General features: G+C 40.0%; 1 protein-coding gene across 1 annotated transcript in view; it reads right to left on the bottom strand.

Moving 5' to 3' along the window:
• The window catches only part of epb41l4b (erythrocyte membrane protein band 4.1 like 4B), a 211,454-nt gene extending 201,561 nt beyond the window's left edge, over positions 1 to 9,893 (bottom strand). The window contains exon 1 of the mRNA XM_078538663.1: positions 9,414 to 9,893. Coding sequence (XP_078394789.1) covers positions 9,414 to 9,665 — 252 coding nt within the window. The 5' untranslated portion in view covers positions 9,666 to 9,893. The remainder of the gene's footprint in view (positions 1 to 9,413) is intronic.
• Between the last annotated feature and the right edge of the window lie 2,396 nt (positions 9,894 to 12,289).

The raw sequence follows: 12,289 nt of genomic DNA, 5'->3' as shown, positions 1-12,289 counted from the left end.
AAATATAAAAGAAATACTGATCAGTCTCTCTTTTTTTCTTGGTCAGTCCCTTGGGTTCAGGGATGACTTGCTTCCCTCCAGTTCGATGGATTCTGAGATGGCTGATAAGTCCAAAGCATAGACTCTGCCCATGTGGGGCAGGTGTTGCTTGGGGGATCAATTAGATGAGTTGTTTGGAGGTTTTGACTTTGCCTCTGCATGTTCCTGATGAAATCTCTGTGTTCAGTGCCTTCCCAAATCAACTTCCTCTCCTTTTGGCCGGTAACCATGAGTCGGTGGAGTTGTCTGACCTCTTCAGGAATGCAGCAAGAACAACCCTAAAGCATTTCAGTGGAGGTGACTTTGAGTGATTAATGCCTTGATGCTGGGCTCTCTCACTGGCTTCAAAATGGCCTCTCTGCCTCATCTGCTACGGAGTTGAACAAGGGCAAAGCTTGGGGCTCCAAAATTAATCAGAAAATTGCAGTCAGGCTCCTGAAGATTAAGTACTGCACCCTGTAGTGTACTGTGTACAGCAGCAAATGCCTCTCACACAGACTGTAAAATGGTTTCTATGCCTCACCCAATGTATGGTTCCACTGCAGATACACTTGGGCTCCAAAATTTAAAATCAGCTTTCAGAGTCAAGAAATGGGCCTTTTCTGCACAAAAATGAGCATCCCAGACTTCAACTTATTCCTTGCAAAAAAAAAATAAACCCTATAGGTTTGAATATTCTTTGCTTCAGAGTTTTTTGAAAAAAATATCCCGGTTCCCTCGAGTGCTAAATGTACACCTCCAATTGCACTCGCTGCAGAATGACACCGATTGGGTCACAGGGCCTGAAGTCACATCAACATGAAATAGTGTGAAATAACACAAAACAACATCAAACACACAAAATTATGCACAACGATATTAAATCAAAAGTGACAACCTAAATCAGGAAGAACAGCCCTAAAAACTGCGCGAATTTAAAGCAAAATGACAAAGTGGGGCAACTTAAATGGGGATTTACTGTAATAGATTCTAGCATTTTCCCTAGTACTGATATGAGACTAATTTCCTGTTTTCTCTCCCCCTCCTTTCTTAAATAGCAGAGTTACATTTGCTACCTTCCAACCCATGGGGACTATTCTAGAATGTAGTGAATTCTGGGGATCAAAACCAATTATCTCTGCTGCCAGACCTGCTGAGTTTTTCCAGGTAATTCTGTTTTTGTTTTGGATTTCCAGCATCCACAGTAGCTTTTAGCTTTTTGTTTTTATCTCTCATCCATGTTTTTTAAAACCATAGGATGCAGGTCATCAGGCCCAGGGTATCTGTCAACTTTTAACCCAATAATTTCTCCAGTATTTTTTCTTTACAAATAGTAATTTCTTAAGTTCCATCATTCTCACTAGGCTTCTGATTTTCCAATGTTCCCAGAAAATCTTTTTTTGTGTCTTTTACTGTGAAAACAAATGCAAGGTATTTAACTCTAAGAGGCCCAAGTTCACTTTCCGTTTTATAATCTGTTTTACATCTTAGTTTACTCTCATTCTCTTTCCTGTATCAATTTCTTGATCATCCTTGAATTCTAAAATCCGACTAATCGCCAGGTTTATACGGCTATTTTTTGGCAATATTAAAGTCCCTCATGATTGCTGTATTATCCTTGTTCATGCACTGCTAAATTCCTGTTTTATACTCTGCCCAAATTTTACAACATTATAGGGGTCTATAAAATACTCCCTATAGTGTTTTCTGTCCCTTGTTTCTTAGCTCCACCCAAACTGATTCTACTTCTTGATTTTCCAAGCTAAGAACCTTTCTCTCTACGACATTTATCCCATTTTTTTATTATCAGGGCTGCACCACATCCATCCCCTACCCCTCTTCCACCTCTTCCAAAAGTCAAGTATCCTGGAATATTTAGTTCCCAGTCTTGGTCACTCTGCAATCACATCTCTGTAATGGCTATTAGATCAAATACATTCATTCTCATCTGTGCTATCAATTCATCTATTTTGTTGAAAATTTCTTAAGGTGCATAAATATATACAGCCAAACTCTACATTACAGACTTGGCTGTGAATTTTTGAATGTATCTCACATGATGTCAAACCTAATTTCTTTATTGATGAATGATTTAATGGACTATGAAACAGAAATAGCAAATGTCCAAAACAACAAACCAAGCCTGACAGAACATCACTGCACAACTGGCAACCAGCTCTCAAACCACTGTCCTAACTTAGTTTTTAAACGTTAATAACTTTGCTAAAGGGAAGGGTGGTTCCTAGTGATAACATTGTAGGACCGGAGTTCACAGCAATTAACTTGTTAGGCTTAAAGTGTACATGTTTCCCACAACTAAAACTTAAAGTTTTCAGTTGAACAACAGAATCACCATCTTATAACCAGCTTATATTTCACCTCTCTTCTATTTTTACTTAGTTCTGTTGAAGAGTCATTCGGACTCGAAACGTTAACTGTGTTCCTCTCAGCAGATGCTGCCAGACCTGCTGGGTTTTTCCAGGTATTTTTATTTTTGTTTTGGATTTCCAGCATCTGCAGTTTTTTGCTTTTATAACAGAATCACCATGTTGTCAATTTAATTGTACAACCAATACCTAAATTAATTTCACGATTTTCAAAAGGTAACCAAAACATGACCTTTCAATTAGGATTCGTACAATATGGATCATTCCAATAAGGACGTTTAAGCGAAAGGTTTACGATAATTTTATGCCACATCTGAAAAGTGACATGACCAGCAGAGCAATGAAGGGATAGCATCAAACCTGCAAGTATGGGTCATCAAAACAGGTAAAGTTTTTAATCTGTTTTTCTAACTGTAATTTTTCCTAATTACATATACAGTATTTGTGCACATACATTACAAGAAAAACAAGCACTTTCACAAACTACAAGCTACATCTCAGCTAACAGAAATTTGTAGTGATATGGCTAACATCACTTGGAAATGAATAAATGCACTATTTATTGCAAAGCATCTCATAGCTGCATCAACTTTGTAACATATATTATCCAATATGAGGCACAATAAATTAATGTGTATTAATGTACTTGATTACAACTACTAAAGAATTTGACTGACAATGAACCATTGTATCATAAAGTTCCAAATCTGTAAAACTAGCCTAGTTGTATCATATTTACTTAACATCTGATGACCAGTTTTGCTTTTCAAATTTCATGATATTTTCCCCCAGACATACACCACTCTCCAAGCAGGAATTTTTTTTTTTGGAGGGGCAAGGAACAATGTAATCCCAGACTCTCAACACACTTCTTGAATGGCCAGAATAAAACGTGTCAGGGTGGACAAGGATGACCTGCTTCTGATTTTTCTTCCATTGTATGGAGAAGCCTTTGGCATTTCTCCCTAATGGCACAGCTGATATTGGATTCTCACCTATTAAAGCTACATCAATTACCACATTTAAGAGGCAACTAGACAAACACTTGAAGAAAATATCAAAAGGTTACAATGAAAGAACAGTGAAATGGCATTAGAGTAGGCAGCACAGATGAGAGAGTTGGCACCGGCACAATAGCCATATGGCTTCCTTCTGTGCAAGAATTTCTATAATTTTATGTAGGGAATCCTGGCCAGAAAATCACAATATGACCCTCCAAGAATAGATTATAAATCTTTCCAACAGTAATTAATATTCTAGCAAGATTTCTAACAAAGCATACAATCTCAAGGTAGTAAAACTACTCAGCTATCAATTTATTCATCGTTCTTTTTCCATTCCAACATAAAATGCACTGAGGTGCAGAACCATTTTCCTTAATGCTGTTTTTCAGTAAAATATATTTTTCACTGTCAAGTGATTCTTGCAACCAGAGTAGCGTCATTTTGAAAGAAAATGACCAGGAATGGTTTGGATCCCAAAATAATAAAGGGTATTTTAAGGATATTTCAGAATGCTGTTCCATTATCAAAGGGACACTGGCATCAATTGTTCCATACTGTTGAGTTCATGGAGAGAAAAGAAACCAGGACCACAACTCTGCAGAGCATCTAGTGGATGGACAATAAGACAGAGCAAACAGGGATTGCAAGGCAACAGCAAGTCAAACATCTGCAAAACATACAGCATGATAACAGAGGGATGTATATCAACAAGAGTAACATAGGAACAAGAGTAGGGCATTCAGCTCTTTGAGCTTGTTACATCATTCAATTAGATCATGGTTAATCTGTACCTTAACTCCATCACCTGCCTTGGCTCCATATCTTTTTGTTATGGCCCTGGCTAGTAAAAACCTATCAATCTCATTTAGAATTATTAATTGAGGTGGCATCTACTACTTTTTGTGGGAGAAGAGTTCCACACCACATCCTCCGTATCAAGAACTTCTCACCTGCATGGCTTGGCTCTAATTTTATGGCCCCCTTGTGTTATAATGCCCCGCCAGTGGAAAATGTTCCCTCTACCTACCCTTTCAATATATTCTAAAGTCCACTCAAATCACCCACAAATGTTCAATATTCCAAGGAATACAAGGCCAATCCATGTAATCACTCTTCATAATAGAACCCTAGTAACATTCTGGTGAATCTGCACCACACTCCTTCCGAAGCCAATATATCCTTTCTAACTTGCAGTGCCCAGAACTGTACACAGTTCTCAAGGGGTAGGCTAACCAGGGCTTTGCATAGTTGTAACAAAGCATCCTCTCGTTTTATTTCCCTCATGTTACAAAAGCAAATATTGCATTAGCCTTTGGATACTTTTGTACCTGGTCTGTGTACATGGACTCCCGAATCTTTTTGGACCTCCACTATTCCTAGTTTTTGATCATTTAAATAGCACTTGAATCTATCCTTTCTAACTGGTCGTCTAAAATGGAAGACCTCACATTTATCCGCATTAAAATTCATCTGCCATAATTTCACCCGCTCATTAATCTGTCAATGTCTCTTGTAAATGTATGCTCCCCTCTACATTACTTAGTACAGTGGTTTTCAAATTGTGGCCCGCAAAATATTCTCTTCAGCAGGCGAGACAGTGAAAATGACACAGGGAAGAAAGGGAGGGAAGAATAAAACACAAGTCTCCAACTTTTATAAATTAATGGTAGCTTGTGTTAGTCCAGCACAAATAGTGATGAGACGTCCACCCAAAGCTCCTGAACACTCAGACTTCTTTGCAATGATGAGCATCTCAGCCACCATGGTTTTCAGCAGCGAGTCTTGCAACCACTCTCAGTGCAAGCAGAGGGGAGGAGTGAAGAGGTAGGAGGCTAGCTGTTGCTGTGATACTCAGGTGCATTCAATTTGGACCCATGCAGTGAGAAAGTGTGATTATAATGCTGCCTGGCCTGCTGTGTATTTCCAGCATTTTCTGTCTATATTAAACCTTTTGTTGGTTTGTTTTTTGTAATCGTGGAAAAGCTTTCAGCTCAACTTGCTTAAATCTTCCACCATGTTGCAATAATGTATGATTAAATGAATGATTAAATAACACAGACACTGGGCTGGGTTTGCACAGGTCAGTAAAATATTCCAAGAAAGTCACATTCATGTGAATACTCTGCAAAAGAATTGGAGAGAAGGATACCCATCTTTTTATGGGAACATTTAATTAAAATGAAACCTGCTTTGAGCCTATTAAGCCTAAATATGGTGCGACTGCTGTAACACTGATCTGGCCAATAGCTGTTTGTATTGGATGTGATCTGTGAACTGATTGTGTATGTATGCCATTAACAGGCAATGTTTAACCACATTAAAAGCAGTTCATTTGGCATGTACTAGGACTAGAATGTTAGTGCTGTCACACTTATCCTTTATCTCTGTTTTTTCTGGCCTGTTTCATCTTTGAGAACAATCTCGCTAACATAGACAGAATGCTACTCTAGTTACCTGTTTTCTTAAAAGCTTTATTAAAATAGTCTTTACATGTGGCACTTTCCCATACAGTATTAGAATTTAGATTGGGGGTCCTTCAACCAAAAGTATTTAAGAACTACTTACTTAGTATACCACCAATCTTTGTGGCATCAGCAAACTGGATATATGACTTTCCATTGCGTTACCCAAAAAATTAATAAACATAGTGAATAATTGAAGGTCCAGCAGAGATCCTTGTGGAACACCAATAGTCATTTCTTTCCAATTTGACTACATACCTCTTATCCCTGCTCTCTGCCTACTATTGCATAACCTATCTCCTAACCAAAAAAAAATTTGTCTTCAATTCCATCAGTTTTAATTTTAACTTACAACCTCTTATATGGAACTTCATCGAATGCCTTCTGAAGTACACATAAAATGCAACCATGGACATTCCCATTAACAACTATAGTTACTTCCTCAAAAACTTCAATTAGGTTCATTAAACATGGCCTGCCTTTAAGAAATCAATGTTGGCTCTCTAATCAACTCAAATTCCTTTAAGTGCTCTGTCAGTATGCCCTTAATTATAGATTCCAGTAATTTCCTGGTTTTTCTCTCCCACTCTCATCTCTTTTTAAAAATTGTGGAGTTACATGTATATGTTTCCAATGTGAAGGGCCAATTCTTGAATTAAGCGTGCTATGGGAGATTATGGCTAAAGAGTCTGCAATTTTCTCACCTAGTTCCTTTAAAATCCTGGTTTGGAAACCATGAAGTCCTGGAAATGTGTTAGTCTTTAGTGCCATTATATTCTCATACTGTTTTCTGCTAAAGTAACTTCTGTGTGTTTGAATCTATTTGGACCATCAGGTGTATATTCTCTTTCTCTGTGAAGACTAACTCATGGTAATCATTCAACATGTGATTCTGAAGTCTGCCATCTCTTTCTTTTTGTTTGCAATATTTGTTTGAATCAGGCACACATTACCCAACTACCTTTTTTCATCCAATAAAATCGCAATAACTTGTGTTAATCGTGATATCCCTCAAGTTTTTTCTTGTATTCCTATTTAGAGCTATTATCTTTTTGTCTTCCTTTGCTGTCCTTTATCTCTCCCAGTCCTCTATTCTTTGCAATTTTATGTGCTCTTTTAGTTTTGTTATCCCTCACTTCTTTCTTGACCGCAGCTCCAATTTAGTAAGCAGAGCTCTTGCCCATTAGTATTGTAATATTAGTAGTATTGTATTGAGCTAAATTCTTTTTTTCAACACCTTTCACTGTGTAGATTTACTCAATAACAGTTCTAACTGGTTTGTTGCTGTCAGTCTCTGTCTCATTCGCTAAAGTTCGGGTACCAAAGTAAATCTTAGAAATTGTGTTAGGTTTGGGAAGGAGAAACTTAACACTGGAATCTAATATTATGATGACTGTTAGATAATAAATCAATGTCCTTTACTGTTAATTTAAGTCCGTAAGTCTAACTCATTACTAAATCTAGTTGTCGTCTCATAATTTGTTTCCAAATTGAACTTTCGGGGATGTTTAATTTATTCTGGGCTCAGATTGGCTCTTCCTTTTCCTTTCAGTCATCTCAACCACTCACGTGCGTAAATGAGTTATAAATCCCAAAAGTTAACCTTTTTCAAATATTCTTCACATATTTTCATTGAACTCCTTTTGTTTATAGAAATGTTTAATCTTGTGTCTTGATTTTTTTTATCTCAACGTTGGATATTTTGCAGCACGTTTCGCTCCAGCCATCGCATCCTCCCCTCCCCAGCACACATCCTCCAAACTCACTCGGCATCAGACACAGTGAAATAGTCTGAAACTGGCAAAAAGAGCATAACCCGCATTTCACACAAATATCCTCTCGTCCACAGCAGTCACCTACATCAACCAACGAATGTCAACGCCACGATCAGAAACGAAAGAGTTAAAATATAGAGAGAGTTTCCACGGAAGATTGGTTTTGAGAAATGTAAACAAAGACAAGAAATCGGTTCCTTAACCCCACCCACATTCAGTTAAATGAAACAGGCTTCTGTTCGGGAATAATATTTCATCTTAAAAGTGACGCCAAATCAATTTCCCACGTTGTCAAGATAACAACACGATTAATTTTCGTCGCTGCAGTTTTTCATGCTACCAATTTTTAAAAATATATTATTCCAGAAGAACTAAAAATCAAAGCAGGAAAATGACAAACAAAAACTGCACAATAAACATCGACGTAATACAACATGTTGTTGCTGTGTTGCTCATAATAGATTTACAATCCAGCAACGGCCCGATCAAATGTGAAACTGATGAATTGACCCACGGCAGCTCTGGGAATTACACAGAAACCAAATCTGTCAGCCAGTTTCGGCCAAACCCCTTTTGTGTCCATCACAGCCAACTTCCGTGTCAGGTTCTGCCGGACTTATTTATACAGTGAAGACTCCACCACTTAATAGCACCACTTTCGAGCCATCCCTGAACTTTAACCTAAAATTGATCTCTGTTTGGAGTGTCTGTTTTTAATTTTCAGTCTGGCTGACCCTTTTGTACATTTGCTATCTAGGATGTAGTTATGTTTTTGTGGTTGTAACAGTGGTAAATTGGTAATTCAGACTTTATGTATTCAATATACTAATTACATAACTAATCAGATTATATCTACGTCCTGTTTACAGTCAACCCTTTTCACCTTCAATGGCTCCCCTTTGGCTCGCACATCCCTCTCCTCCCTCACGGTTTCTTTTCCTTCGATCCAACTCTATGCTATCTGTTATATGTGCAGGTTCATTTAGTACTTTCCCTCCGGGCTTTGGACATGCAACGACGGATCTTTTTTTCTAATGTATTTATGTTTTCTTGCCATTATCTAAATCGCAACCCAAAGTAAAAGAGAACGCAGCTAAATCTAACAAGATCAAATTGCGCAGAATGGAGTACATGAGAATTCCTCGACGCAAAACGTAGTTCGAGCAGGAAGACAGAAGAAGCACAGTTACCTCCACCTATCAATTCACTGAGAAATAGCCATCTCCTCTAATAAGTTCTCCAATAGTGTGGCTACGCTTCTCAAGGAAAGAGGTGTTCATCGAGCAAAGCCACAAGTGATGTAAAATAACCGAGATTAAATTGAGTTATACACAAAGAAATCCAACTCTAAACTACACAGGCAAGGAGATAAGAGACTGGGTCAGGTCCTCAACCACAACCAAACTATAAACACGTAGAGACAGGTGAGGTATCCTGTTGTTATGAACTTTCACTTTAACGTAGACAGAGATTTCACCTCATTCTCGGAACGGCTCCCACTTCAAACTGGGCCCAGGGTGGGTACAGGTCTCGTTACAAACTAGGCACAACTGGGTACAGCTCCAGCTTCAAACTGAACACAAGTGGATACAGATCCACCTTCAAATACAGGTCTTGAACCTAAGTGGGCACAGGTGGGTAGAGGTCTTGCCTCAAACTGGGCACAGTGGGTACACTTCCAGGTGGGTACAGGTTTCACCTTTAAATGAGCACAGCTCTCACTTCTAACTAGGTACAGCTGGAAAGCCTGGCACTCCGGAAACTCACCGGCAATTCCACACTGACGTCCGTCCCATCCAAAAGCTGCACTCTGCAGGTCAGAACCGACTTACTGTTGCCTGCCGCGGGGATGTGCACCATAGTGCCAGTCGGCACAGGTGTGGCGGATCGAACTCCAGCGCCGGCAACTGTTGCTAGATCCCGAGCTCCGCTATTCCCGCCTCCTCTTCCGCCATCCCGCTCATCCATGTAGCGGCGAACCGAGCGGCGCCCGAACGTCCTCCGCAGAAACCTCATCATCTTCGCCGGGCTGGGATTCCTCAGTCTGTTCCCGGGCTGATCGGCCGACACTTGTGGCTGCTTTGCCACGGGATGTTGTTTACTAAGGTGGCTGATCGCACCGCAACCCCGGAGACTTGACCAGCGGTGGCGGACCGAACATCGACCGAAAGCCCGAGCAGTGAGCAGCCAGGTGAGAGTCAAGCCCAGACAGCACGGCACTGGGCATGCGCGTACCTCCACCCAGTCGCCCGCACTGGGCATGCGCGCAACTACACGCCCGCCACACAATCCCGCAGTGGGCATGCGCCTTCCTAGCATCCCACCGGCTACAATGACCGAACTGAGCATGTGCACAACACCTGTCTCCCGCTCACCTGGTTGAGTAGGTTCAGTGGTTGGAAGTGACGTGAAAGTCCCTGGACAGGTAGTTTAAAGGAGAGGAAGTGGCTGATTCACAGATGATGCATACACAAGTTTATGAATAGCTGGAACTCGTGAAATAAGAAAGTATTGTATCTCTTCAAATTTGTTCTCTGCTCTATAGCGATCTTTCAAGAATGTCCCGAGAGAGTTATTTTGCAAATATCAGTTGTTGAGAGAGTATTTTTGTGTCTATTGATGATGAGCAGAAGTTAATAATTGGGCAAAGTTGTACTTTTTGGGTACCTGACACACTATTGTGTTCCTTTATTGTACCACCGAGTTTGCTTAGCATCGTGAAAGTATTTTTCGGCTAAACGACTTAAGAATGAAAGAATCTCCTAGATTGGCGAGATTTCATTGTTTTCAGCAATGTTAACCCTACTTTTATAAAGTGTTGAATGACTTACTCGTATTCTGATTTTATTTTCTCCTGCTATCCTGTATTTAATCTGTATAATTTTCAACATTTTATTTTTGTAGCTTCTCAGAGAAGCAACAGATGCCCGTTTCATTCAGTGTCTATCTGGACTGTTTATATAAGCATTGAACATAGCAAAATCTCGATCATTTGTTCTACCATTGGTTGATACCTGCCTTTCATAAAATCGTGAAAATTTACCAAAATGAAGCGATTTGACCCATAATGCCTGCATTCACCAAAAAAACTAGCCTACCCCACTTTCCAGCTCTTGGTCCAGTCATGTTATGGCACCTCAAGTGCATGCCCAAGTACTTTTTAAAGGTATTGAGGTTTGCTGCCTCTACCAAACTTTCAAATAGTGAGTTCCAGACCCATACCACCCTATGGATGAAAAAAATTCTCTTCAATTACCAAAAATCCCACCCCTCCTATCCTCCTACCAGTAAAAAAAAAATTCTTTCAAGGGACAGCATTTTTATTGCTCATCCCGAATTGCCCTTGAGAAGGTGATGGTAAACTGTTGCCTTCAACCATTGCAGTCTGTGGTGTAGGTACACCCACAATGTTGTTAGGGAGGGAGTTCCAGAATTTTGACTCCTGTGGCAGTGAAATAATGGCAACATAGTTCCAAGTCAGGATGGTGTATGGCTTGGAGGGGAACTTGCAGATGGTGGTGTTCCCATGCATCTGTTGCCCTTGTCCTTCTGGGTGGAAAGGTCATGGGTTTGGAAGCTTTTAAATCTATGACTCCTGGTTATTGAACGCTCTGCTAAAAGAAATAGGTCCTCCCTATCCACTCTATCTAGGCCCCCTCATAATTTTATACATCTCCATTAAATCTCTTTTTAGCTTCCTCTGTTCCAAGGAAAACAATCACAGCTGATCCAATCTTTCCTCATAGCATACATTCTCCAGTGCTGACAACAATCTCATAAATCTCTGGACCCTCTCTAGTGCAATTGCATTCTTCCTGTGATGTGGTGACCAGAACTGTATGCAGTGGTAGCTAAATTTGCTGATGACACAAAGAAGGGTAAGAAAGTAAGTTGTTGAAAGAACATAAAAAGTCTACAAAGGGATATAGATAGGTTAAGTGAGTGGGCAAAAAATTGGGAGATGGAGTATAATGTGGGAAAATGTTAACTTACCCATTTTTGCAGGAGAAATAGAAAAACAGTAATTTATTTAAATTAAGAAAGACTGCAGAACTCTGTGATACAGAGGGACCTTGATGTCATGGAAGTCTATTCATAAGCTAATGTGCATGAACAGCAAGGGCAGCATTTTCCTGTCAGTGAGCAGGGCCCACTCACCGACACGTAAAATGACGCACGGTGACGTCAGGCAGGCGTCCTGACGTCACCACACGTTATTTAGATTTTCATTTCGGCAGGCATGCAGCCGAACTGTCAAAGGCCAACTAAGGCCATTTAAAACCTAATTAACTCAATTTAATGAGTTGCCCGTCCAACCTTAAGGTTGGCGGGCAGGCGAAGAGCCCAAGCGGCCTTCGCATTTTTCATGAAACCTCATCCACGGGCAGCATGAGGTTTCATGAACTGTTTTAAAATCTAATAAAAATTTATACACTTATTCTTTGTCGTGTCCCAGCTCATGTGATAGTGTCACATGAGGGGACATGTTTTATAAGTTCAAAAATCCTTTATTTAAAAGTTTAACACTGAAACAAATCTCCCTGAGGCACCTCCATGCCTCAGAGAGATCTCTGCGGTCTTTCATGTGCATGTGCGAAAGAGCACAGGGAACAACTCAAGGAACTACTCCCCCCACCCACACA

This window comes from Cetorhinus maximus, chromosome 3 (genome assembly GCF_964194155.1).
Source record: "Cetorhinus maximus chromosome 3, sCetMax3.hap1.1, whole genome shotgun sequence".
Classification (NCBI taxonomy): domain Eukaryota; kingdom Metazoa; phylum Chordata; class Chondrichthyes; order Lamniformes; family Cetorhinidae; genus Cetorhinus; species Cetorhinus maximus.
The sequence above is the reverse complement of the archived record's forward strand: the minus strand, read 5'-3'. Positions and strand labels throughout refer to the sequence as shown.